The sequence below is a fragment of the Copadichromis virginalis genome, linkage group LG7 (assembly GCF_057382275.1).
Source record: "Copadichromis virginalis isolate Kocher_CV1m ecotype Utaka linkage group LG7, C_Virginalis_male_GT1.1, whole genome shotgun sequence".
Lineage (NCBI taxonomy): Eukaryota > Metazoa > Chordata > Actinopteri > Cichliformes > Cichlidae > Copadichromis > Copadichromis virginalis.
The window spans coordinates 23,829,555-23,853,674 of NC_140624.1; the positions used below are offsets into that span (position 1 = coordinate 23,829,555).

At 41.2% G+C, this 24,120-nt stretch overlaps 1 protein-coding gene and 1 long non-coding RNA gene across 2 annotated transcripts; one reads left to right on the top strand and one right to left on the bottom strand.

Moving 5' to 3' along the window:
• Window positions 1–4: 4 nt before the first annotated feature.
• Window positions 5–16,844, bottom strand: slc6a15 (solute carrier family 6 member 15). Its single transcript, XM_085462614.1, has 11 exons — window positions 16,544–16,844; window positions 12,552–12,709; window positions 12,142–12,268; window positions 11,845–12,026; window positions 7,549–7,659; window positions 4,500–4,741; window positions 4,104–4,305; window positions 3,107–3,299; window positions 2,269–2,428; window positions 1,727–1,889; window positions 5–1,261 (listed from the first exon to the last, which is right to left on the bottom strand). Exons 1-11 carry the CDS (start codon window positions 16,842–16,844, stop codon window positions 881–883), a joined length of 2,220 nt encoding a protein of 739 aa, XP_085318740.1. The 3' UTR covers window positions 5–880.
• On the top strand, window positions 13,776–16,909 carry LOC146705062 (uncharacterized). Its single transcript, XR_014921278.1, has 2 exons — window positions 13,776–14,298; window positions 16,566–16,909. It is a non-coding gene; the product is annotated as an uncharacterized LOC146705062 (long non-coding RNA).
• The last annotated feature ends 7,211 nt before the right edge of the window (window positions 16,910–24,120 follow it).

Below are 24,120 nucleotides of genomic sequence, written 5' to 3' on the forward strand. Positions count from 1 at the left end.
AGTGTGTGGTTATGTTTAAGCTTTAATCAGAGGGAAAAGACATTAAAATTGAAGCTTTTTGATGGAAAAGAAAATATTTACAGAGTAAAAAAACAAAGATGGGTTAAAGAATTAGAGTACTTCTGAACCTTAAAAACACTGTTTTGATATCCAAACTAACAAGATAAATATATTTAAAATATTTATATTATATTTACAGAATACTTTAAATATACAACGGCCATCGTGTATTCTATAAACAAATATAAATAACTTAGGCACACTTTTCTTGCAGACAATCAAGGGAGTGGCTTTCAAAGGCCATCCTTTCGACCCAAACTCGTGCCAAGAAAAACTAATCTCGCGACATTACTTCATCATTGACACTGCAGCTAAGCTTGGTACTTTCTGACCACCTCTTACATCTCTCACCTGAACTGGCTGACTCTTGGAGATTCGTATTCAAGCAGGCCTCTTTGGCTCTCCAAAAAGAAAGGGAGCAAAGACTGGAGGGAAATGGAGATGAGTTTGGGAAGCACACAAGCAAATCGGTGAAGGATTCGACAAGGATGGTGTTTATTCCTAGACCTTCTTTTAAGGGATACAGTTGTACTAGTGCAGTTTCACAGACATGAGATGAGCCTGGCCTCAGAGTAACGTTTTCCCCATGGAGATTTTTTTAGGTTCTTTTAGTACAGAATTAGACTTAGTTCAAAACTCTGAAACTGGCAGATAAGGTTCAGAGACAACAAATAAGAGAGCAGTTACAATATATACAAAGAAAATACGGTACAAGAGAAATGTACAGCGACAATACAGCTAACTAAACGCACGCAGAGAGTTGAGGGGGGAGAAGTGGCCCCCCGTTATGGCTGCGGAAGGGCATACTATCACTGTCAGTCTATAAGTCTGACTCAGGCATATCTGGCATGTCAGCCATCAGGTAACCGATACCATAACGGCCATTAGGTGCGGTGTCCACATCAGTGCCGCCGCTGCCGCTCTGCTTGCGGTAGATGCTGTTGCCAGGCATCGGCGAGGGAGCCTCGCTGGGAGACTTTCCATGAATAAGGCTAGCGTCGTCGTCTTCCTCTGGCCGGGCGGTCTCCTTGATGATGCGGCCTTTCTTGTAAGAAACAGTGGAAAGGCCACTCGTGTTCTCACTGATGATGTTGAAGTAGCGTAGGCCAAAGACCACGGGCACGGGCAGGATGGCCATCACCACCAGAGAGATGCAGACCACAATGCCCCACGGAGGGAAGCGCAAGGTTTTCTCTATGGCCTGGAGGGCAAACACAAGAAAAGCAACGAGTTATAGTGAAAGAAGTTAGCAGAAGAAGTAATGTAAGTAATGTGATACTAGATTGATAGAATATATACTTTTTTAGACAATCAATACTCTATTAACATAATTTTTAATAGAAGGCTATTTTTCTAACTAAAGCAATAATACTTGTGGATGCACTTTGTCTAGTATGACCTGTGCTCCACTTTATAGCGGTTTCAAGCTAATAGCACTGGTGCTTGAAGGTCTATGTGGCAGACATGTATCCTGTTGATTTTCCTCAGATTAAAGGATATCTAAACCTCTGTTTATCAGCCAAAAAGCCTGGCTCGTTTTCTACTTTCTTGCCATTTCTTTGAACTCTTGAATTTGCTTTTTACTCGTTCCAGGTTTACTATTTAGGAAAACTTCCACCCACATTGATCCCTGATTTCAGAAGCCCAGCCGGAGACATTAACTCACCTCTTCCTGGATCCAGGCACTATAGCTGGGCGGCGTCATTATCAGCTGAATGAAGCTGGAGCACAGGAGGACCATTAGCAGGATGGGTGTGATGTACTTCCACATGTAATAGTAGAAACGGTACGGCGTAAAGCCCAGCATGTCCTTCAAGTCTTCAAAGAATCTGAAAACAGAGCAAAGCAGCGGGAGGTGAGATCAGATGAAGAATTCACAATAGTTTCCTGTTTTCGCTTTATACACCGGATGGCTTTATATATGTGGTTCTTATTTTTGCCATTAAAGTTGCATTCAAACAATTATGTTTAAAACAAAAAAGTGTCACAAAAATAGACAATGTGGAAGTTATGTAAGGAACAAGTACAGTCTGTAGCCCTGTAGGTAGGTAGTCTTTGTTACAGCCATTTGCCTTAGGCAGAAAAAAATACATTAAGAAAAAACTATAAATGAATGGCTTAAAGAGCCATTAAAAAGCTTTTTTCTGCATAAGCAGTAAGTGAGTAAATATTAAGGAAACATGGAGATGATGTATATTGTGAACTTACTTATCGATCCCATAGAACCAGGCGATCGCCACGTTTTCCAGTATGACCACTATGAGCAGAGGCAAAGTAGCCGAGTAGTCATCAAACATGGTCACAAAGTAGTTCCCTGAGCGCTGAACAAAGAGGAGACCGATGGAGAAGGCCAACACGCAACATCCCACTGCAGGAGAGATCGCAGGTAGTTCGTCACTGTGCATACTGACATACATTAAAGGTCTCAAATGAAAACTCCATAAATATTACATGTGTGATGGAGCTTAAACTCAATACTGTCATCATTCCCCAGTTTACAAGAAGAGTTTGGAGTGGAGTATATATAAGTGGAACGGGATCCATTCTAAGCTATCTGACTCAAAAAGACCGGCTCAGCAACCTACATCTTTTCACTGAGAGTGTGACAGCCACTTTGCCACCATGTGTTATTAATCGAATTTGTGTTTTTACATTATTACTTATCTCTCTGAAACTATATTTTTGAGGGTGTAGCTTGGTTTTGGGTAAAGTCAAACTCATTTAGCTTTAAATAGCAGCTCTTCTCTCGTAGAAAGAAAACATAAAGCATTATAAAATCAATGTGTTTTTAATGGCAATGGTTTATTTGGGACAGTTGTAACTCAAAGCTATAGTCAGCCACAGTCTGCTTCCTACAAGATGTACGTCTGAGTAAAACAAGTCTGCACGGGTCTTCTGCAATCGTCTTCCATCCACTTTTGCAAGACTGAATTACTGCCTCCATTTATCCTTCATACACAGCATGTCTAAACATTTCCTTTTACAGAGCTGGACTGATTTAAATATGGTCATTAGGATAAAACACAGGTCATGTGATCTTTCTAACCTGTAAGAAACTCCTTTCGGACTTTGAATGTGTCTATCAGCGGGGTGAGGATACCCTCAATGGTGCCAAACATGCTGCCGAGGCCGAGGTTAACCAGCATTAGGAAGAACATGACGGACCAGAAGGGTGAGGCTGGGAAGTGGGTCATGGCCTCTGTAAAGGCAATGAAAGCCAAGCCTGTGCCTTGTACTGCCTGTCAGGGAGAAAAGAAGGAAAGGTTAAAACACAGCACCAAAGTCCTAGCTAGCTAGTGTAGCACTAGCTACTTTTAGAGGCCTCGTTGCTTTGAATTTGTTCTTTTTGTTGTCTTTAATGAAGACTAAACAGACTGCCAACCTGACCAGAGTTGCCAGAAATATGTGCTTTTCTTTTACAGTAGGTGATCCAAAAGTTAGCACAATCCTGGTTTCCACGAGGTCCAACAAAAATCTAAGGGGGCTTTTCCATTAGGTTTTGGAATACTGTAGGTATAAGGTCCATGGTGAAAAAAATAATACCAATGTTTTCAGCAAGATAACTTTCCCAAAGTGTTGCCACTTTTATGAATTCTGGAGTTCAAGTATACTTACCAGAAGTACTTCGGTCATTCCCTATTTCAATCCCTTTTTCCAGTCTTTACACATATTCCACATATGTAAAAGACGTCTAACTCTTTGTCTTCTGCAACCCTTACCCTCCTTGCCTTGTCAATTCTCGAGTCTTTGGATGTTGTCTTGGTTTAACTGCTAATAGTCTATACCTGATAAGGTGTGGGTAAAGGCAAGTTTGAGGTTGGCTTGGGAAGAATACCACTTGCTCTGTTTGCAGCCGTTAGCTTAAATTATTTACTTATGTAATTTCAAATAAACCCATCTTTCTGAACACTCACAAAGTGGGTAACACTTGACAAGAAAGAAAATAAACATCTTCAATAAAATGTTATAGACTTTTAAAATAACATACGGCCACGTGGAATGACTTGAATACGGAGTCATTTACAACTTTTATCCCCATGTACCTTATTCAGCTCGTCTTCGATGCTGCAGGCTTCCAGTCCCAGTGACTCGAACTTATCCTGCTTAACCCCTTTGATGTGATCTATCATCTTATGGTAGTCCTCACCACTGACTTGATTAACCTGAGTAAGGTTCATGGGGTGGGGAATAAGGTTTTGCTCAAGGATGCCGCTCCCCAACAATGTTAAAATCTTGTTGGTGTTCCTAAAAAAAAAAGAAAAAAGTTGCTGATTGTTAAATTCTCAAGAGATTTAAACGGTGGTCAAAAAGCTAAACATCAATCATCCTTGAACAATCTTCAGAAATACCACATTCAAAGACTGAAGTATGAAAAAGTATTGTCTGAAACAAGTGGACCAATGGACTCGTTGCTGTTGGTGTTAGAGTCTTATACTCACATTGCAACACATTTGCTGTTCATGATATTGGCTTTGAAGCCCAACACGGCAAACACCACCAGGGTGGCCAGCACAGAAGTGAAGAAATTGATAAAAGACACCAAGACGGCATCAAAGTGGCAGTTGTTGTCGCGCTTGTTGTAGCTGGAGAAGGCAATGACGCCACCGAACCCGAGACCCAGCGCGAAAAAGACCTGCGTGGCTGCCTCACGCCAGACCTTGGCCTCCAGCATGATCTCCAGCTGAAAACGAACAGATTTGAATTAAGTCTTAGCTCTAAACACCTATTACAATATAAATGGATGTGCAATGACATCCCCAATGTAACGTCACAAAATATACCAAATGATGAAGCTTCAATCAAGCATTTGCAATAACTGGCAATGATAGCTGACATGTTGTCAAAGTAAATGAAAGATTAATGTAGTTCTTAGTCATATATTTGTGATTTCTGTAAAAACCTGATTGTACTGCTTTCTTGTGGAAATAATATATATTGGTGAAAGAAATGTTCAGTCATTTTGGCAATTTTTCTGGGAGGAGAACAGACTGATGAGTGTCATAAAACACCACATCACTGTCATCTACCATAAGTTATGTTTTAAAGTTTTCAACTCTGCTGATAGGCTGGAGACCATCTCAGCTGAGACCAGGTAATCCTTGGAGAGGTTTGTCGTGTCCAAATTCATGGGCTGCATTCTCCTGAGGCCGCATTTGTAGACCGATTACGTCACAGCGACGCGCCGAAGGCTGTCCAAATTCGTAGACCCCTCCGAATGCAGCCGACAAATGCGTGCTCCTTTTTCCGAATTTGAAGGATGGGTCGGGTGTGTCCTTCGTGGCCCACCATATCCCAGAATTCATAGCGCGGCCCAGCCAAGCTCCAGTTTCCGGCTAATGGCGGCCGCTACTAAGTTTTAAAATTACTCTTATTAATCTTTCTGGGTCACAAAATAAACTTTTAACATATTTTCAGGCGAGAAAGTAGCTGTGTAAACATCAAATATCTGCTCGGTTTATCAAGATATCGCATCTTTGCTAAAGTGCTTCGACGTTTTCGGAGACGTCTGCTACCCACCAGCTCGATAGCTAGCCGGGAGCTCGAGGGTTACTGATGCGGCCGAGAATGGCACAACTCCCGGCACATCATTTTCAGATCACCGCGGACTTTCGCTGCTCGGGTTAAACGTTGTCAGCCGGTGATCAGCTGTGATCAGCTGATCACGGGGCCGGGGTTAAAAGAGAGACGCCAGACATCATTCTCTTCGTGTCAGGAGCTCCGAAACTCTGCCGACGTCAGTCTCCGCCTGATTCAGCAACCGTGAGTGATTATCCCTTCAATCCTTTTTCTCTTCCCGGCTCCGCTCGCTCTCTGTCGGTAACGACCGTTCCGAAGCCACGCTTCGTGCACTGATCGTTACTAGAATAACTGCGTGCCTGCTCCAAACCCACCGCTAGCCTTCGCCGCGCTTGGGTCTAGCCAACACGCCACACGGGCACGCCGAATTACTGTGTGTAACCCGCCCGGCCGTGACAAACGTAATATATAAGTCACTTAGACAACCTAAAAATGTTATTGTTGGGCTTTTTTTCAGTGTTTTGTTTGTTCGTGAGTAAATCGGTTTGGCTGAGATTAAAGTTATTAGATTAGATAAAATAAAACTTTATTAATCCCCCGGGTGGGTTCCTCCTTGGTTTTTACACAGCTGACTAAACGTCAAACAGAAAACTGATTAAACAGAAGTGTGAGATGGCCGAGAGTTTACTCCAGTGTCCTGTTATATTTTAGACAGCAAGGAGCAGACGGCTGAGTTTATTAAACTCCACCGAGACAGCGGTGACGCTAATCAGAAGGCTAGACCGTCCAATTTCACGGCCGTTTACTTCCGGCCTACCCGATCTTCTGAGGACCCGGCCCACGTAGACCGCGAAGGCCGGGTCCTCGGGAGAATGTAGCCCATGAATTTGGACACGACCGTTGTCGGTCTATTGAAGGGCTAACCATTCACATCAACAGCTGCAGCCAATTTGGAATAACCAATTAACCAAACATGCACCTCTTTGCACCTGGAGAGAACCTATGTAACCATAACGACACAATCTCTGCACAGAAAGCCAGCCGATTCAAACGCAACAGCTTCTCGCTGACAGCCAACAGTGTGTTTTATTAATTGCATAATATTCCTTTTACATATTTATTCATGAGCACACGTATCAGGTACATGAAAGATGGTGGCAGAACGCAAGTGTCAGCGACGAGGCGAGAAGACATGCAACACAGACATGCACTGCTGCCAGTGTCTGCACTTGGATGGTTACGTAAAAACTCAGTAACTCCTGTTTCCATGGTGACATTCATCTGCAGCCTGACATGCCATTGGCCAGTTGCTGCTGAGGAGCCAGCCTATCACAGTGCGGAGTTCTTTTTGAGTTCAGACACAGTTTAATTCAACAGCGATTTCAACAGTGAATAAACAGAAGCAGAAATAAGGGCATTCTGACCTGAGCACTATTCAACTCATGTCTAAGTATAAAGCCAGTACTATCATCTAAATGGATTAAAGTATGAAAGTACTCATGATGCGAACAATCCTCTACAGTCCTGTTCAGTATTATATGGTTCTATCATACGATCCATTAAAGGAGACCTATTATATTTTTCCTTATTTTCTGTCATATTCATGTGAAAAAAATGTACTACATACTGCTCCAAACACTGCGTTTCAAACTTCTTTTCTACTTCTTTTTCTGTTTGCTGTCAGAAGTCAAACGACTACTGAAGTCAAGGAACACAAATAAGGAGCATTTAATATTTAAACACCATTGTGTTAGTGAAGAAGCTAATGTTGTCAATAAGAACATTTGTGATGTGTGAAAAGGTGATTTTGTAGTATAAAGTAAAATACTTTCATTCTGAAGTGTAGTATTAAAGGGAAAATTAGCTCAAAATGATGTATTTTAAAATATATGATACTTTAATTATACAGCATCATCAAGTCCAAACATCATAATAACAAAAAGGTAATCCTACACTTGAGAGGATCTTTACCTTGGGTGTGAACATGTGACGGATCCCATCCATGGAGCCCTTCAGGAGGAGCGACCGAACCAGGAAGCAAACCAGCACAACGTACGGGAAGAGGGAGCTGAAGTACATCACCTGCAAGCAAACGCAAGTGTTTTCCACATCACACAGGGCACGTATCTTTGGAAAAACTGTCAAACAAATTAAAATGAGTAAACAAATGCAGCGTGATCTCACTGCCTGACTTTCTATGCGGTGCTGATCGTGGTCGTTTGACAGGAACATCAAACTGTTCAGAAAAGAGAGTGAAGATCTGCTGAGAGCTGATAATAAGTAAAAACATGTTTTTCTTCTATTGCTGTACTTTCTTTAAAATCGAATTTATTCAAGCATTCAAAGCAGGGACCAAACATCTCGTGAAGAATTTCAGTTTGCAGCTGAGGGATGTAGTCTGAACATTTATTATTTTATGTGATCGTGGCATCACATCACACTAATTTGTGGGTGGGCTTAAGTGCCCCTTCCCCCTCAAACCTACATATCATTAACCGGATAGACAAGTTGGCGCTTAAAGACTATAAACGGGATGAAACCCTGAGCCAGATAGTTTACAGATCCTGTAGGGTGTGGGTGCAGACACCGGGAGATAGTTTGGGATTGAGTCATGAGCACAGTCAGTGATTCAGAGACATTACTATCTAGGTCCTTCCCCTTTATAGCCAGCCTGCCTTCCGGCTAACTTTCTTCTGGTTGGCTGTCTTCTGCCTGACATCATAAACAGCCGACGACAGAAGAAACTTCCCAGAAATGGGCACCAGAGAAGTCTGGAAGGTTTCACGGGAATTACAGATAAACCGATCTCCTTATTTAAAATATTGGCCATTTTTACCATGACGTTTCATGACTGTAGCGGTGTGTATATATAAGATAAAAATATGGAACAGCATGGTAGGTCCTCTTTAATCAAGGTCTCTGGCATTTAATGAATTTCTCCTCAAGCTTTAATTTTAAAATAGTAAAAAAACAAAAAACAAACAAGAAGCAAGTTTTGTGTTTTAAATAGATTTTATAGCCAATCATTTAGTACGAGGTATAGCCTCCTCTGCAGATGCAAGCTGTTGCCCATCTGCACACGGACCGCATCTGTTGTTGAAGAATTGCTGACCATTCCTGGATCAGCCTGCCGCTACGCAACGGTCATTGGTTGTGGATTTCACTAATAAACACATCGACCCAGCACGTCCCACGCATGCTCAGTTGGAGACATATTGGGACAAAAACACTGGTCAAGGAAGTCTGGATATGCTCTTGATTCAGAAAGGCCTGTGGTGCTCTGGCAGTGTGGAGGCTGAAACTGCCAGAGGGACAGACACTGCCACGAGAAGTGCAAAAGTACAGGTTGGAGGACCTCATCTCGGTGTCTCTGTCGACTCACATTTTTACCATGAACGATCAGATCAGAGATGGTGCTCTCATGGACACGCAGGACTGTAGCAACAGTGCGTGCCACGATTGCTCGGTCAACTTCAGTCAATTGCACCATGGTGACACTGATGATAATGTCATGCATATATTGGAGGTGGGGGTGGGAGTGGGTGGGGTAGGGGGTGGAATGTGTTCTGCCACTGAAAAAAACCAGTGAAAAGAAATGGAAAACTACCCACAGAAGATGTTTGGGTTTTCTAAGAGATTAAGATAATGTACTGAGAGATGGATTTAAAACTAAGATTGAAAATGTATTTCACAAAATATGAACTTCTTGTTTATTTAACTCTCTATTTATTTTTTGAGTAGTATATTTATTATATATACAGGACGTCCCTGTAGAATATGTAAAGACCACAAATGTTTACCTTCCTTCATTTTTAAAGCACGGACACAAAGTTTTTTTTTTTGTGATATGATACGTTTCAAATTTCAGGAGAACCCAAATAGAATTTAAAGCAACATATATAATCAAATATATTTATACATTTATTGAGTTAAATGTTTCTCAAGTGAAGAACCCTTACATAAAGTCAATGTGATAAGCTGAGTTCATTTCTTCAGTTGGTTTCTCCTCTTTTTCAGCTGTAACTCTTTTTAGCACTTTGCTGAACTGAAATGCAGCCTTGGTCGTCACAAAGCCAAGCAGGCTGCTCCTTTGTAACCTCAGTCTTATGGTCTTTGAAAAGGGGTGTTTTTCTCTGAAGGCTCATGTATTGTTACAGATAGAAGGTTCTTCTTGCAACGGTTAAGTTCTGGGAACTTCACTGTTCTCTACATGAACTGATACATTTCTCTGACGTCATTACAAGAAAGCCTGACTGTAAAGTAATAAAGTAATTTTTTTAAACAAGATTTATCAGTAATCTTAACATTTAACATTTAAAACGTGACACATAAGTTGCCATAAAAGTATAAGAAAACAAAAGCTTTCAAAGTTCTGTTATTTTATCAGTTCAAGTCTATCTTTTATCATCTCTTTTTTTCACCACGCTCTTGACAATCAAGTCAAGCCAAAAGAGTGTGTATAACCATGGTAACCAAAGGTTTAGATCCCTTTCATGCCCACACACACACACACACACACACACACACACACACACACACACACACACACACACACACACACACACACACACACACACACAAATGGGGCAGAGACGCAGATTGTGGCAGGGATATTCCTCGGACAAGTCTTTTGTGTGAACATTAGCAGAGAGGGCATTAATATTCTTTTGTATCATGTGCCGCTGATTAAACTTCTAAGACACTTAGCTGGCTCCTCGGAGGGAAAGTTTGCGCACAGTCTCTGTGCTGGACAACTAAAAAGGGCCTTTCAGACCCAGCTGGTGGTTGTAGGACAGCCATCTGGCTCAAACTGTACAACTAACTGACAGCTTGGGTGGCCCTGATTACCTCCAAAAATGAGTATTTATGTGTTTCTTTCTGTAATTTATTTTATTTCATTGATAACAGTATAAGGGTCTGACTGTTTTGTGCTAATGCATAAATCCCCTCCGATGACGCAGCACTAGTGAAACACTGATTGTATTTATAGGTGAGAATTCTTGCCAGGCAGCAGGGTGTGGCAGACAGCAGAAAAGAGACCAGCGTTGCAAATCACCGCCGACAGCGGTCCAAGATTAAAGGACTTCTGCTGGACACGGCATCCATCTTGTTTTGTGCGTCTCTGCTGGGGGGAATGCAAAGCCAAGCATGCAGTAGACTGCTGCTACTCGCTGGGATAAGACTTGGGGGGACCTGAGAACAATGGCTCTCATTTGCTAACAGTGTGTAAGCACAAATGTGAGCGCAAACTGCAAGCACGAATGTTTCACACACAAACCAGCAATTTACCAATATTTTCATACCTGAGTTTGTTTGTAGTCCTTATCTTTATCTGATTTCATTATATTTTAAATGAACTCATCTTTAATTAAAAATTGCTTGCTAGATCCCATCACTTATAGTCTAATAAGATACAGTAAGACTGTAATCAGAATACTCTAAATGAGCCGCTGGGTTTGCCAAAGTCTTTTTGCTGCCTGCAGATGTTGGTGAATGAAGGTGAGATTGCAGCACTTAATAAAAGTGCTGTAAAACCAAAAACAATGACCTAAAAGAGGCTCAAAAGCCCAATAAGACTGCAGAGCGTGATAAGAAAGTCTGAGGTTGAGTCAACTTAATAGGCCTTCACTAAAAGGCCTTACTCCACTACATAAAAAAAATATCGTTCACATCTACCGTATTAATTTTGACCCTACACCCAGTTTATAACTCGCACAACATCAAAGCTCGTTTTGGGACTATTTGTACAGCACAGTTAGCAGAGGCTTGACTCTGACCCCAAGAGTACACCAGCTAATACTTGTCATATGATAGTGAAAGTGTGGAATGATAACGATCACCTGTTAAAAGAAAGCGAGGAACAAGCAAATGACAACCTTTATCCAGGGGCTAATCCTTCCGGATGCTGGTCACGCTGCTGTCAGCTTTGTTACACTAAGCTAAAGTCAGCTAAGCCAGAAATCCTACAAAAGATCACATGGGCTCTGAAAATCATATTTCAGGCTGTATCATTAGAAAAATTTGTCAAGGCACATTACTGCGGTCAGTGCCTGTTGAAGAGAGCTAATTGTGTGTGAAAAGACTTTCCAAAACATTCTGCAAGCACAATCCTTTTGTTTCGCTTACTATTCTCCATTTTCCACAGTGCAAGAGTCCTAGCAGGTGCTGATTTCTTCCTGTTTTGTTCCATCTGTCTCTTCTTCTCTCTTATTTTCTACTGGTATCTTTTCTCCCTATCTTAAATTAACTGTTTTAAATTATGCGTACCTTCCCAGAAGACTGGATTCCCTTGATCATGGCAAGGCAAACCATGGACCAGGCAACCAGCAGACACACGGTCATCTTCCAATTCAGCCCTCCGCTCTCAGAGATGCTGTCAGAGATGTCCAGGGCCTCGCGGTACCAGTAGTAGGTGGTTGCTGAGCTTTTCTCACACTCTGGCACCACATCTATGGACAAAAAACATAGCGCTCATCATGGACGTATTTACTGAAGATCATTTCCAAGCGGCACAAAGACCTTAAGAAGCCTGCCGAATACTGCCGTTACTAAATTGCGTCTTACATGTACTGGTCTTGTTCTTCACGAGGGGGCACTCGTGCCATGGCAGAGGTTGCTGGAAGGACTGGGAGAAGTAGAAGAGACTCCAGCTGATGATGACATTGTAGTAGAGAGCCACAAAGAAGCACACCTACAGGCGAGAGAACAAAGTCAACTTCAGACACACAACTGAAATCATAAACAGTGTGAAACACAACATTTAGCCACAAAATAGAGGCTAAATTAGTAAAGACTCCCCACCCCACAATTTTCCTTTTCTTCAAATTATTGTCACTCCATATTTTTCCCTACCTGCAGTGACTTAACAGCTCAGTGTGAGAATCAATATAACCAACAGTATGCTAATATACCACCATACTGTTTATACACAATGTTTTAACCATGTTCAGACAGGACCCCTGTGTCTCACTCACCACACAGCTGGCAAAGCCAATCCCCCCCAGCCGAGGGCTGATGTAGTTCCACACACCGATGCTGCCCCTACGGATTCGCTGTCCCACCGCAAGCTCCAGGAAGAACAGCGGAATCCCAATCAATATGAGCAGGATGAGATAGGGCACCAGATATGCTCCTGCCAATCAAAACAATATGAAGAGCAGGTTAAATGAAGGATGCAAAAAGAAGAGTAAACTGTCAAATCACATAACAGTGAGGCACTAACATTTGAGTTCCTGAAAGCAGTTAACAAACATGTGGTGACAACACTTAAACATCAGCTTTTTAAAATCTTACCCTTTGCCCCATTCTGGCTAGAAAATCACACCAACAGACAGCTGTTTTCTAAACTTTAACTATACAACAACATAACATCTCCCTGATGGTGACACATTCACCTAAACAGCAAATTAAACACACAATCAGATCCAAACGACTACACACACGTGCTGCCTTGATGGGCTTCTACCTAACAGGGCCCTATGGAGCGTACAATAGTGCAATCAAATCATTATGGAAACCAGAAAAGATACTGAAGTCTAAAATTACCTAAATTACAGTGGCAAATATAGCATTTCTCTCTAGAATTAAGGTTTCTGGGTGAATAACCAACATTAACTGGTGTAATAGTGTGGTACGGTAAAATACAGGATGCCGCATCTCCTGTGAGCACCGAGACTGCCAAGCGCACAACAACTTCAGGACAAAAAGAGAACCCAAAGCTAGATTTTGGAAATAATGAGCCGTTTTATTTTCCTGAGAGGAAACGGAAAGGAACTGTGCTCCTGTGGGGTTGTTTCGCTTTTTCGCACGTGAAATGAAACTTCCTGTCTGCCCTCAACCACTGATATATATTAAAATCAATTGCATCATTTCCAGGGTGCAACTAAAGCAACGAAGAAGAAGAGAAAAGCCCCCTCTGTGACACGGTACCAATCATAAGTCTGAGCCACATCAAACGTAAACACTGGTGAGTCGGCGTAGTGTGAGGCTTGTTGTGAGTCATTGACAACAGCGCCGCACCGCAATGGGTTTATTATTTTAAAAACTGGTTTCATCTCTTTTGCAACAGAGCTCATTGTTTTATCTGGCAGGACATTCATTCACATCCTTTCCTGAGTCCTCCCTTAATGGGAGTGGTCACACACGAGAAATTAATATGTGTGTGTTTCTATGCTTTTTACACATGTGTGTGTGTACAACATACTTAGTAATTTCTATTAATATAATATCTAATTCTGCTACAGAATACGCAGTTTATTTTGGGCTTTGACAACATCAAAACCCTCCCTCTGGTCTCCATTGTCTTTTAAGAACTTCAACAGTCTCCCTGGGATATTCAGACACTTTGATGGCACTTTGAGAAAGCAAACAGCCCAACAAGAGTGCAGCTTTTGTTTTTTCCTTCTTTAAAAACGTTTCACAGTCCTCCTCAGTCCCAGCAGTAAGTGAAATGAAATATCTGGTTTAGCCAGTTATCAGGCACGCAGCAATTCACTTCCTGTTCGGTACCAAGAGATATGGATTACTTGCATTATTACACACTACTAGAAATACCTAACAACCTATCCACCACTAAATCTGTTTGACTTGATTTATGATTTACTAGAGCTAAAAGGCAAAACACAAGCTGACTACATGCATTTTCCCTGCTTGTATATATAAGCCTAACACTGGGCTTGAAAGTGTTCCTGGAACATTGTGTACATGATCTCCAAAGGGAAGGTGAGAAATGAAAACAAACTGCAAAAGTCATAAAGACACACAGAATTGCTATACAAAGGGTTTTTAGAACTTACCTGTTTACATTTAATAGAGGCTTATATTTATGCTTTTATGAGTTAGCTGTCTGTTTTTAGTGACAGGTATGTACCATCTCATTTGCTAATGGTCAGTTAGCGTCACCTAAGCTAATTCAACTCTGGATTTCTGCTCAGCTAATTCTACCAACAGCCTGTAGACACAGAAATCAAATGGCACCTTACCTTTCTAAACAAAATGATAGAATTTCATCTGTAATTTGTTTATTAGCACTAATTAGCAGATACATAAAAATATAGTCTCTGAATGTACCTTGCTAACCAAACTTGCTAGCGTTAGCTGCTAAGTTAGCACTCCACCTACTAATCAAATTATGATTAGTTCTGGCTCAAAAAACAAGATGGTGATAGCTGTTCTATTTTATAATACACATTTGGTTGGTGCAGAACATAAAAGAAAAAATGTTGTCCTCTAAATTTGATGTTCAGAGCTAAAAGAGAAAGATGAGCAAAAGACCCTTTCCTTTACTAAAGCTTCTGCTCCCAAGTGGGTTCAAAACTCACTCACTGGTCCTCACAGACATAACAATATAACACACACACACACGCACGCACACACACACACCGGTTTCAGCCCCCATTTTAATCTAATTACAGTGGAACACAGCAGGGTGACCAGAGCCGTTTAAAACAGACCTGAAAGCATGACAGTCTGTGAGAGGTGGTAATTTTTCTGAACGTCCCTGAGCACACATGCACACTATCTCATGCCAATTATATACACACTTCTAAGAACATGATTCAAGGTGGTATTCTATACCAATAAAGAGCCGGGCCTCTTTTTCTGAAGACGTGTCACTACAGTGGAGTATTTCAGACTCCACTGTAGTGACACGTCTTCATCAACCACACATTTCTCAAAGATTCTGCATCTACTGACCTCCCCCTAAACCACCTACCTGTGACTCAGAAGTGGGAGCGACTTGAGGAATTAATATTCAAATTTTCCTTTTAATAAACTGCAGAAAACTTACATTTCTTCCTCTTTTTTAAACCTGGAGTTGTGTATAGTGTTGGGCACAAACCCCAGTCTCCCAGGTTAAAGTCCTGGGTTTGACCTGTGCAAAACGCTTTCTTTCTACTCAGAGAGTGGACGTCATTACTCTTTAACTCTACATGCACTCACAAGTTATCATAGTCCCTAACAAGCAAGCAATTATGAGGTGTTTTTCACATAATAGCACATTAATAACTAATGTAATTTGCCTAACACATGATTTTTTATTAACTTATATATTAATAGCCATTTATGATCATGATGAGGATTACTTTTCCTAGTTTGGGGAAATGTTGTTTGCCCCGAGTCTACACAGATCATTCAGATCTTCAGTGTAGTAATAAACCTGGACGGAGTTTCTATCCTGTCTGGCCAACCTGTTTATTTAATCAGCTTTCCAGAGACACTCAGTAGCTTTACATAATCTCCATGCAACACCTTATCAGGACACACACACATACACACGTTAGACTAGAGACACAACAATTGTCTGCGAGGAGTCAATCAAGTAGAGCAGACCGCATTGTAGGAAACGTGGTTATCATAAACTATAATCCGAAGCATCACGCTCTTCTTAGAATTATTTCCTGTATGTTGAAAGCAGTGTCAGAGGTTCTGTGTTTGGTTATTTGCTCTTGTATGTTCTATGAAATCACAGACGTAACAAGGCAGTCGCATTAACATTCTGTCTGCGGTGAAGCTCACAGCCGAGTCTAGTTTTGATGGACACATCACGGGACTCTGCACCCACATGGTAAACACAGAGTACAACACGTTCACTGTAAAATGGTAATTTCATGAAGTCATGACGCCATTTAAAGCCCATTCGGAGTGTCTGCAAAGAAACAAAAGTGGAAGGTGATACTTCTGGTTTCTCAGCAAGGATGAACAAAAAAACAACCAAATCAAACACATCTTCTTTAACTATTTTTTATCCTCTGTAAAAACATGCACATGTAGATGCTAGACTTGGCTTCTACCCAAGAATATCACATCCCGGATCTACGAACACTTTTAATTACCACGGAAAACACGGAACTCCTTTTGTCCCCTTGTGTCTTGGCCTTTGTTCCTTTTGTTATCATGCTTAACATGGTGCTACCCATCAGTTATACGCTCTTACTATGTGTGTGTGATGCTAGCTGAGACTCACCCCCCCCATTCTTCTGACACAGGTAGGGGAATCTCCAGACGTTGCCCAGGCCTACAGAGAAGCCAACCTGGGCCAGGATGTACTGGAGCTTGCTGTTCCAGGCCGGTCGTTCCTCCTCCTCGGCATCTGACCCTCCTTCCTCCACATCGCACTCTTTCCCTTCGCCTTCATGGTTGTTGACGATCAGCGAGCTCTTCTTGAAGGAATCATCACAGGCGTCCTCGTTGGAAAGCAGATCTCTGACAGACTCCGTGACATCGTCGTCAAGCTCTCTCTTGACGGCCTTGCTGTTTTTGGGCATTTGATAAAGCAAACAAGGGCGAAAGGGTGGAACGTCTTCTTGGCTGGAGGGCTGGTGGGACAGAGCCGGCGTGTGAAAAGAACTCTGCGCAACGGCACAAGTTTGAAAGTATTCTGGGTTCAACGGCCAGCGGGCTTTGACAAAGTTTGTAGAGGTTTATTTCCTCATTATCACCATATATCTGCGGGGGAGAGATAGGAACACAGCAAAGGGTAAACAGCCAATGAAAGTGAAAACCTGTCTTTATTTTTTACATAGTTTCAGGTACTTATTTCCTTCCTAAAATGCGAAAATAACTTTGACAAGAGATGACCAGAAATGAACTTACTAAACTAACTAAACCCAAAGGTAAACCTTTATTTGGTTTACCTTTGGGTGATTTGATTTCAGTTTGACTCCATTTATATATTTCACATGAAATAAACTACTTTTTTAACCTTACTCCTTATCCCTCAGCATCTTACTCGAATTTACACTGTAGAGAGAATTACTTCTCCATCTGAGGGATGCTGATTTATTCCTCACATGGATATCACATGACTGGAAAGGGCACCGAAATCAGTGAATGGGATTTTATTCTCAGTGCTTGTTCTGGACCAAAAAAATGGGCCTGGAGCATTTAGCTGGTTGAGCACGCTGCCTAGGACAGTGACACACTGGGATACAGAGGCTATCCCGTTTCAAGCCCCCTGAATAATTGAACAGGCAAAGCGATTTGCATACAAACCCAAACATTCCCTCCTTTTACCTGATGGGGAAAGCCTTCAAATATAAAAGCATATGAGCTTCCCAAATTACACTTTTCTCTCCTATAAAAGAGCTTCATCACGGTGCATTAACATTTAATGACGCTTAGTACCGGCAGCACTGGAAGAGAATCAAGGGTGTGCCGACCACCTAAAGGCTGATTAAGGTGCGCAGCATCCTTGACTCCTAAATGTGAGCATCCTTTCAGGGAGGCTTCACATCAAGCTCAAATCCATCTTCGAACATTTTCATTTAAACTGTCAGAGGCGCAAAAAATATCCCCAGCACGACGAGGGGCGTTGCGACCACGAAGCACTGCGTGTCTCCCGCCTTTCACCACACAGAGGATTAAGAGATTAATAGATTTCTTTCAGTGCTTCCAGATTAGCCTGGTTTGAATGAGGCAAAGGCCATCGTTTCATAATGCAGTGAGCCCAACGCGGCGTCCAAAAACGAGCAACGATGCTGCGCAAGCCTCGCCTCTGTTCATATTAATCGTTTAATAGCAGAGCACTTATTACAAATATTAAACATATGAGTGCGTCTAGAAGGAGAATGACTCATTCTGTGGTATCTTTTTTTGTATGCACATGGCTCGGCCTGTTGGGTTAACATGACACACCAAAGCGGATGAAGCAATAGATTAAAAAATAGAAGAAAATGTATTATCAACCCAACCGGTGTCACTTGTGCCATGTGGCGTTGTCCTCGTTAATTCATTTCCTCCCTCCCGCTCACAGCCGTCATGTCATCGCTGAGGAGTGTTTCATCATTCATCGGTCATCCACATCAGGGTACCTCAATCCACCCTATACTCTCAATGTATCACGCCTTGCCTTTACCATCAGCCTGTTTATCCCTGCTGGAGATGCCGAGGATGGTACTCACCTTCGCGGAATAGCAATCTTCTGAAATGACTCGTCTCAAGGAATGAAATTGTGAGAGCACATGCACGGGGAAGACATTATCACCAGTTTGTATCTCAGCCGGTGTGTAGAGCGGCGCTTCGGTCTCCTGCGCTTCACTTGTCTGGCTCACACAGTAGAGCGCCGCTCAGAAAGGAAAGGAGGGGGGCGGAATGGGTGGGGGGGGTTCTCCGCCTCCAACTCACTCGTGACCGTCAGTAGGCAACTCTTTATTTACTTAATATTTAACTTTATATAGCTTATATCACATATCTATGTCACACTACACGCCACGCATGCTTACACCGTTCCTATTTAGTTGAAATAAGCATATTTGTACCCTCTTCCTCCCCCCGTTTGTCACTTGGTACACTCCACTACTACTAATCCGGCAGAAAGGGGCTGGCTTAAGGACAAAAAAGCAATGTGCCTCTGTTTATAAACGCGGATTTTCTCTGACTGGATATGTATTTGGATCGTACATGTATTTTTTATTTTTTGCAATCTATTTTAAAAAAATACAGACTGAATTTAGGGGGCATGGCGTGCAGATAGCAAGGTTTCTGGTTCAAGGTCGTCGTTTTGAGCGACATCCACCATTCGACCTCCCAGAGCGGTGCGATGAAATTTACATACATCCTCGACGAGAGAGAAATCAGACAGAAATATTGTTTTGTCATGCTTTTTATTTAAGATATATTTAGATAATACCATTATGTCAGCAAACTAAATGAATGAAAACAATGAATATTATATTACAGGGAGTAACACCTGCCGTCATGGGTCCAGTTAGGTCTACAGTAAATGTATGCCAAGGTGTAATATGGATCAGAGATTCATTATATATTTAAATTGGAATCTTGAGATCAAACTAAACTGTATGTCGTCCATGAAGTGAATTGAGCTTCATACCTAAAAGCATGACGACTAAAAACAGGTATAAAGGCAGTCATCTGGATACTCACATTTATTTTCCTATTACACGGAGGTGGCATAAAATGTCATTTTCTGAAATGTGGTCTCAAAGATTTTCACTTTGACTGTTTGCAGAATATTTCAGACCAAGTATTAACTTGTCAGAATGTAGGAGAAGTTTGAGCGACTAAGAGGAAATATGTGGTTTAAGGTTGCATAACCTGAAATTCGGGCGTTATCTCGGAGATGATAGGTTTACCGTTGCCTTCGTTTTTTTCCCTTTCTTTTTTCTCTATAAAGTTGTTCTATTCTCTGAGAAGAAAATCATGCACTTGGAAACACCACCCACGTTTATGTCCTGTGTTGCCCTGGTGGCTAGTGTGAAATCCACCCACAGTATTTCAGGTGCATCATCACAGAACTCAGTAGTTGTCACCCCAGTTGATCTGCTGATGTAGGCTACTGCAAATCAGAGGATTATAGAAAGGTGATTAAAGGACTGGGAGATTTTGTTTTTGATTTTTTTTCTAGAGGAAATTGATCTTTTAAAAAGTTTTTCCACTGGTTGATTTTTTCAGAGTGGTTATGTAGATCTACATTTCACAAAAAATACATTAAAAAATACATAAGTACAGAATACAAAGAACTAGCACCTGAGGCTAATTAACAGAGCTGATAAGTCTGGGTTAACCTTCTGGGGATTGGGCGCAGTGGATTTGTGGTGTTATGTGTTATGGTAAATGTCACTGATTCAGCTTTTTCTAGTTAGGTAAGTCATAAAGTGAAAAGAAGCACTTCTTTTCACTTTATGACTTTATGACAGCAACAGGAGAGGATTACACTGGTTCTTGATGACTACTGTATAAACATTATTCAATGGAATAGCAAAGTAGCTTCAGGGGGTGGAAACAGTTGGCTGCTCAGTCTACAGATCCAAAGATAATGATGATGATTTGTGTGCTGAGTAAAAGGAAGACCTCTAAATTGAATTCAGTTCAATTCAATTCAATTTTATTTATACAGCGCCAAATCAGAACAACAATCGCCTCGAGGCGCTTTATATTGTACGGTCGACCCCACAATAATACATACAGAGAAAAACCCAACAATCAAATGATCCCCTATGAGCAAGCACTTTGGCGACAGTGAGAAGTGAGATTCAGGATCACCTGGTCCAGCCCTAACTATATGCTTTAGCAAAAAGGAAAGTTTTAAGTCTAATCTTGAAAGTAGAGATAGTGTCTGTCTCCTGAATCCAAACTGGAAGCTGGTTCCACAGAAGAGGGGCCTGAAAACTGAAGGCTCTCCCTCCCATTCTACTTTTAAATACTCTAGGAACAACAAGTAGGCCTGCAGAGCGAGAGCGAAGTGCTCTAGTAGGGTGATATGGTACTACAAGGTCATTAAGATAAGATGGAGCCTGATTATTTAAGACCTTGTATGTGAGGAGCAGGATTTTAAATTCAATTCTGGATTTAACAGGAAGCCAATGAAGGGAAGCCAAAACAGGAGAAATCTGCTCTCTCTTTCTAGTCCCTGTCAGCACTCTTGCTGCAGCATTTTGGATTAGCTGAAGGCTTTTCAGTGAGTTTTTTGGACATCCTGATAATAATGAATTACAGTAGTCCAGCCTGGAAGTAATAAATGCATGAACTAGTTTTTCAGCATCACTCTGAGACAGGATATTTCTAATTTTAGAGATACTGTGCAAATGGAAGAAAGCAGTCCCACATATGTGTTTAATATGTGCATTTAAGGACATATCATGGTCAAAAATGACTCCAAGGTTCTTCACAGTGTTACTGGAAGCCAAGGTAATGCCATCCACAGTAAGAATCTGGTTAGATACCATATTTCTAAGATTTTCAGAGCAGAGTAAAATAACCTCAGTTTTATCTGAATTTAGAAGCAGAAGGTTAGCGGCCATCCAGGTCTTTATGTCTTTAAGACATTCCTGAAGTTTAATTAATTGGTGTGTGTTACCTGGCTTCATGGACAGATAGAGCTGGTCTCATCTGCATAGCAGTAAAAATGTATACTTTGTCTTCTAATGATATGGGAAGCATGTATAATGTAAACAAAATTGGTCCTAGCACTGAACCCTGTGGAACTCCAAAATTAACCTTAGTGTGTGAAGAAGACTCTCCATTTACATGCACAAATTGGAGTCTATTAGATAGATGTGATACAGCCCACTGCAGTGCAGTATCTGTAATACCTACAGTATGCTCTAATTGCTCTAAAAGGATATTATACTCAACAGTATCGAACGCTGCACTGAGGTCTAGCAGGATAAGCACAGAGATGAGTCCACTGTCAGAGGCCATAAGAAGATCATTTGTAACCTTCACTAAAGCTGTTTCTGTGCTGTGATGAGCTCTGAAACCTGACTGAAACTCTTCAAATAAACCATTCCTCTGCAGATGATCTGTTAGCTGTTTGACAACTACTCTTTCAAGGATTTTTGATATGAAAGGAAGGTTAGAGATTGGCCTATAATTAACTAAGACCGCTGGGTCTAGTGATGAATTTTTAAGTAAAGGTTTAACCACAGCCAGCTTGAATGCCTATGGTAAATAAGTGATTGTTAGAAACAGGTTTATCATATTAAGATTGAAGCATTTATTAATGGCAGGACATCTTTGAGCAGACTTGTAAGAATGGGGTCTAAAAGACACGTTGATGGTTTGGAGGAAGTTTTGTGGTCTGGTTACCTATAGGCTGGCCATGATCAGCAGCCATCAACTTTACGACTCATGATAATCACATAGCTGTGTATCTTCTGCAGATCCTTTTCATTTCTCCTTTAATTTCCTTGTATTCAAGATCATTGCGTCTTTAAGAAGTTATGAACATAGGCCAACAACCAGTAACTAGTCACTGTGAGACCACTTATTTTGTCACTGGCCAATCTGGTCATTGGTTCCTCCTCCACAATATGATCTATGGAAGCAAGTGGAAGCAACATGCTACAGATAAAAACCCCCAAACAAAAACAAACAAACAAACAAAAAACTTTAGTTCCAATAATAAACCTTAATGAACATTGCGTTATTATTAATATTTTTTGGTCAAAATTAAAGGACCTCCATAGTGACAATAAAATGTAGTTAAGGTTATGTAAAGGTTTTTAAGAGTTAAAAGCATGCTAACGTTCAATGTTTTGTTGACCCATAAAAAGTGTTTAAACAATTCCAGTCTGGCCCTGCATGCTCCTGCTTGATGAAGAGTGTAACTCAGCGTGGAGTCACACGTCACACTGCGTCTGTGGCTGTGAGTGTGACTCCACATGTTGCAAATTGAGCTGATCCTCATGTGGTAATGCAATAAAGATCTCTTTGTAGTAACAGTAAGGGTGGTTAACAAAAAAACAACAACTATGCAGTGAGGGATATAATATATTTTTAGGGGGAAATACTTTGTCTCTCTTTGCAAAAAAAGCGACTAGCAAAATGATATCAGTAAAGTGTAAACCTTTAATAAAGTGTTTTGGGATATGAAATCAGAAATTGAGGGTGAAATTACATAAAATGGTCCTCACACTTATCTCTTATCGTTTCACTGCAATCAATTAGCTGTGCTGATCAGACCCTGTGCTACAGTAATTTAACCACTGACTGACAGCTGACTGGAGCCAGTAGAAGGAAAATGGAGGCGAGAGAAGACCATAAACAGTGAATGGTGGCAGAAAAACAGCTAATCTGTAAGATGCAAAAACCAAAATCATTAAGAACCACAACACAGGAAACTGATATAACAAGTACAGCAGAGTGGAAAGAAAACGCTTGTGGACAAAATACACAAAGGGCAGGTCTCCCATGGAAAACAGCTGCAGCTGATGACAGACAAATCCTTCAAGCTGTGAAAAAGAACCCCAAAACAAATGTCAGTGACGTCAGTACCAGTCTCGAGAAAGCAGGTGTTATTATGTAGAAGACTCGAACAGCAGAATTACAGAGACGATGCTGCAGGATGCAGACATTATGAGCTGCAGGGATTCAAATGTAGGATTGAAATTTGGGCAAAAATAGAAAAGACAAGCCAAGTCAGAAAGTAATATAAGAGCAAAATGAGCTTTTACCAAAGTGTTGGAAAGCCCACATTCATAAGATACTAAATGTTCAGTTATGATTTGTTGCAATTAATTATTAAACTCGTACTGCACTGGGACTTAGCCATTTTGTCTTTTTTGTCTTTATGTATTGGCCAAATTAAATAAGACTTGAATTAATTCTCTGCATTTATTTGCAGTTCTTTTATGTGTGTCCCAGATATCGGTTGTTTGTTTGTAACAAGGTATAAAACATGTGGTTAAGTACGAGGTGTTCCCCATCCCGTGATGCTGTTTTGTTTTTGTGATGGTAAACACAGAACTGGTCACAGATGGCAGCTTACACTGGTTACCTGCTGAATACTTCATGAACTGCCTCTGACTTTGGTAACATTATGCCATTTGGTTGTCATGAGTTTTCCCCTCCCGGACCTCTGATGGAAAGTTATGGCGGATTGGTTTTCACTGTGTCACAGATACGTAGGTTGTCAGCCAATGGGAATCACACAGAGGTGGCATAAATAAATGAACTGGGGACTTGATGGTGGACATGAATTTCCAGGTTTCTTAGTTTGAGGAAACAAATCTTGCAGACAGTGAGGTCACTTTTACAATGTTTAAATGTATTTTATTTTGAATAGTGTTATTTAATTCCCTG

Coding starts and splice junctions, on each gene's coding strand:
- slc6a15 (XM_085462614.1), bottom strand. CDS start 16,844: ATGCCCAAAAACAGCAAGGCCGTCAAGAGAGAGCTTGACGACGATGTC. Junction 12,027..12,141: donor GAAGAACAAGACCAGTACAT/GTAAGACGCAAT, acceptor TTTTGTCCATAG/ATGTGGTGCCAGAGTGTGAG. Junction 4,742..7,548: donor GTCACATGTTCACACCCAAG/GTAAAGATCCTC, acceptor GTTCGTTTTCAG/CTGGAGATCATGCTGGAGGC.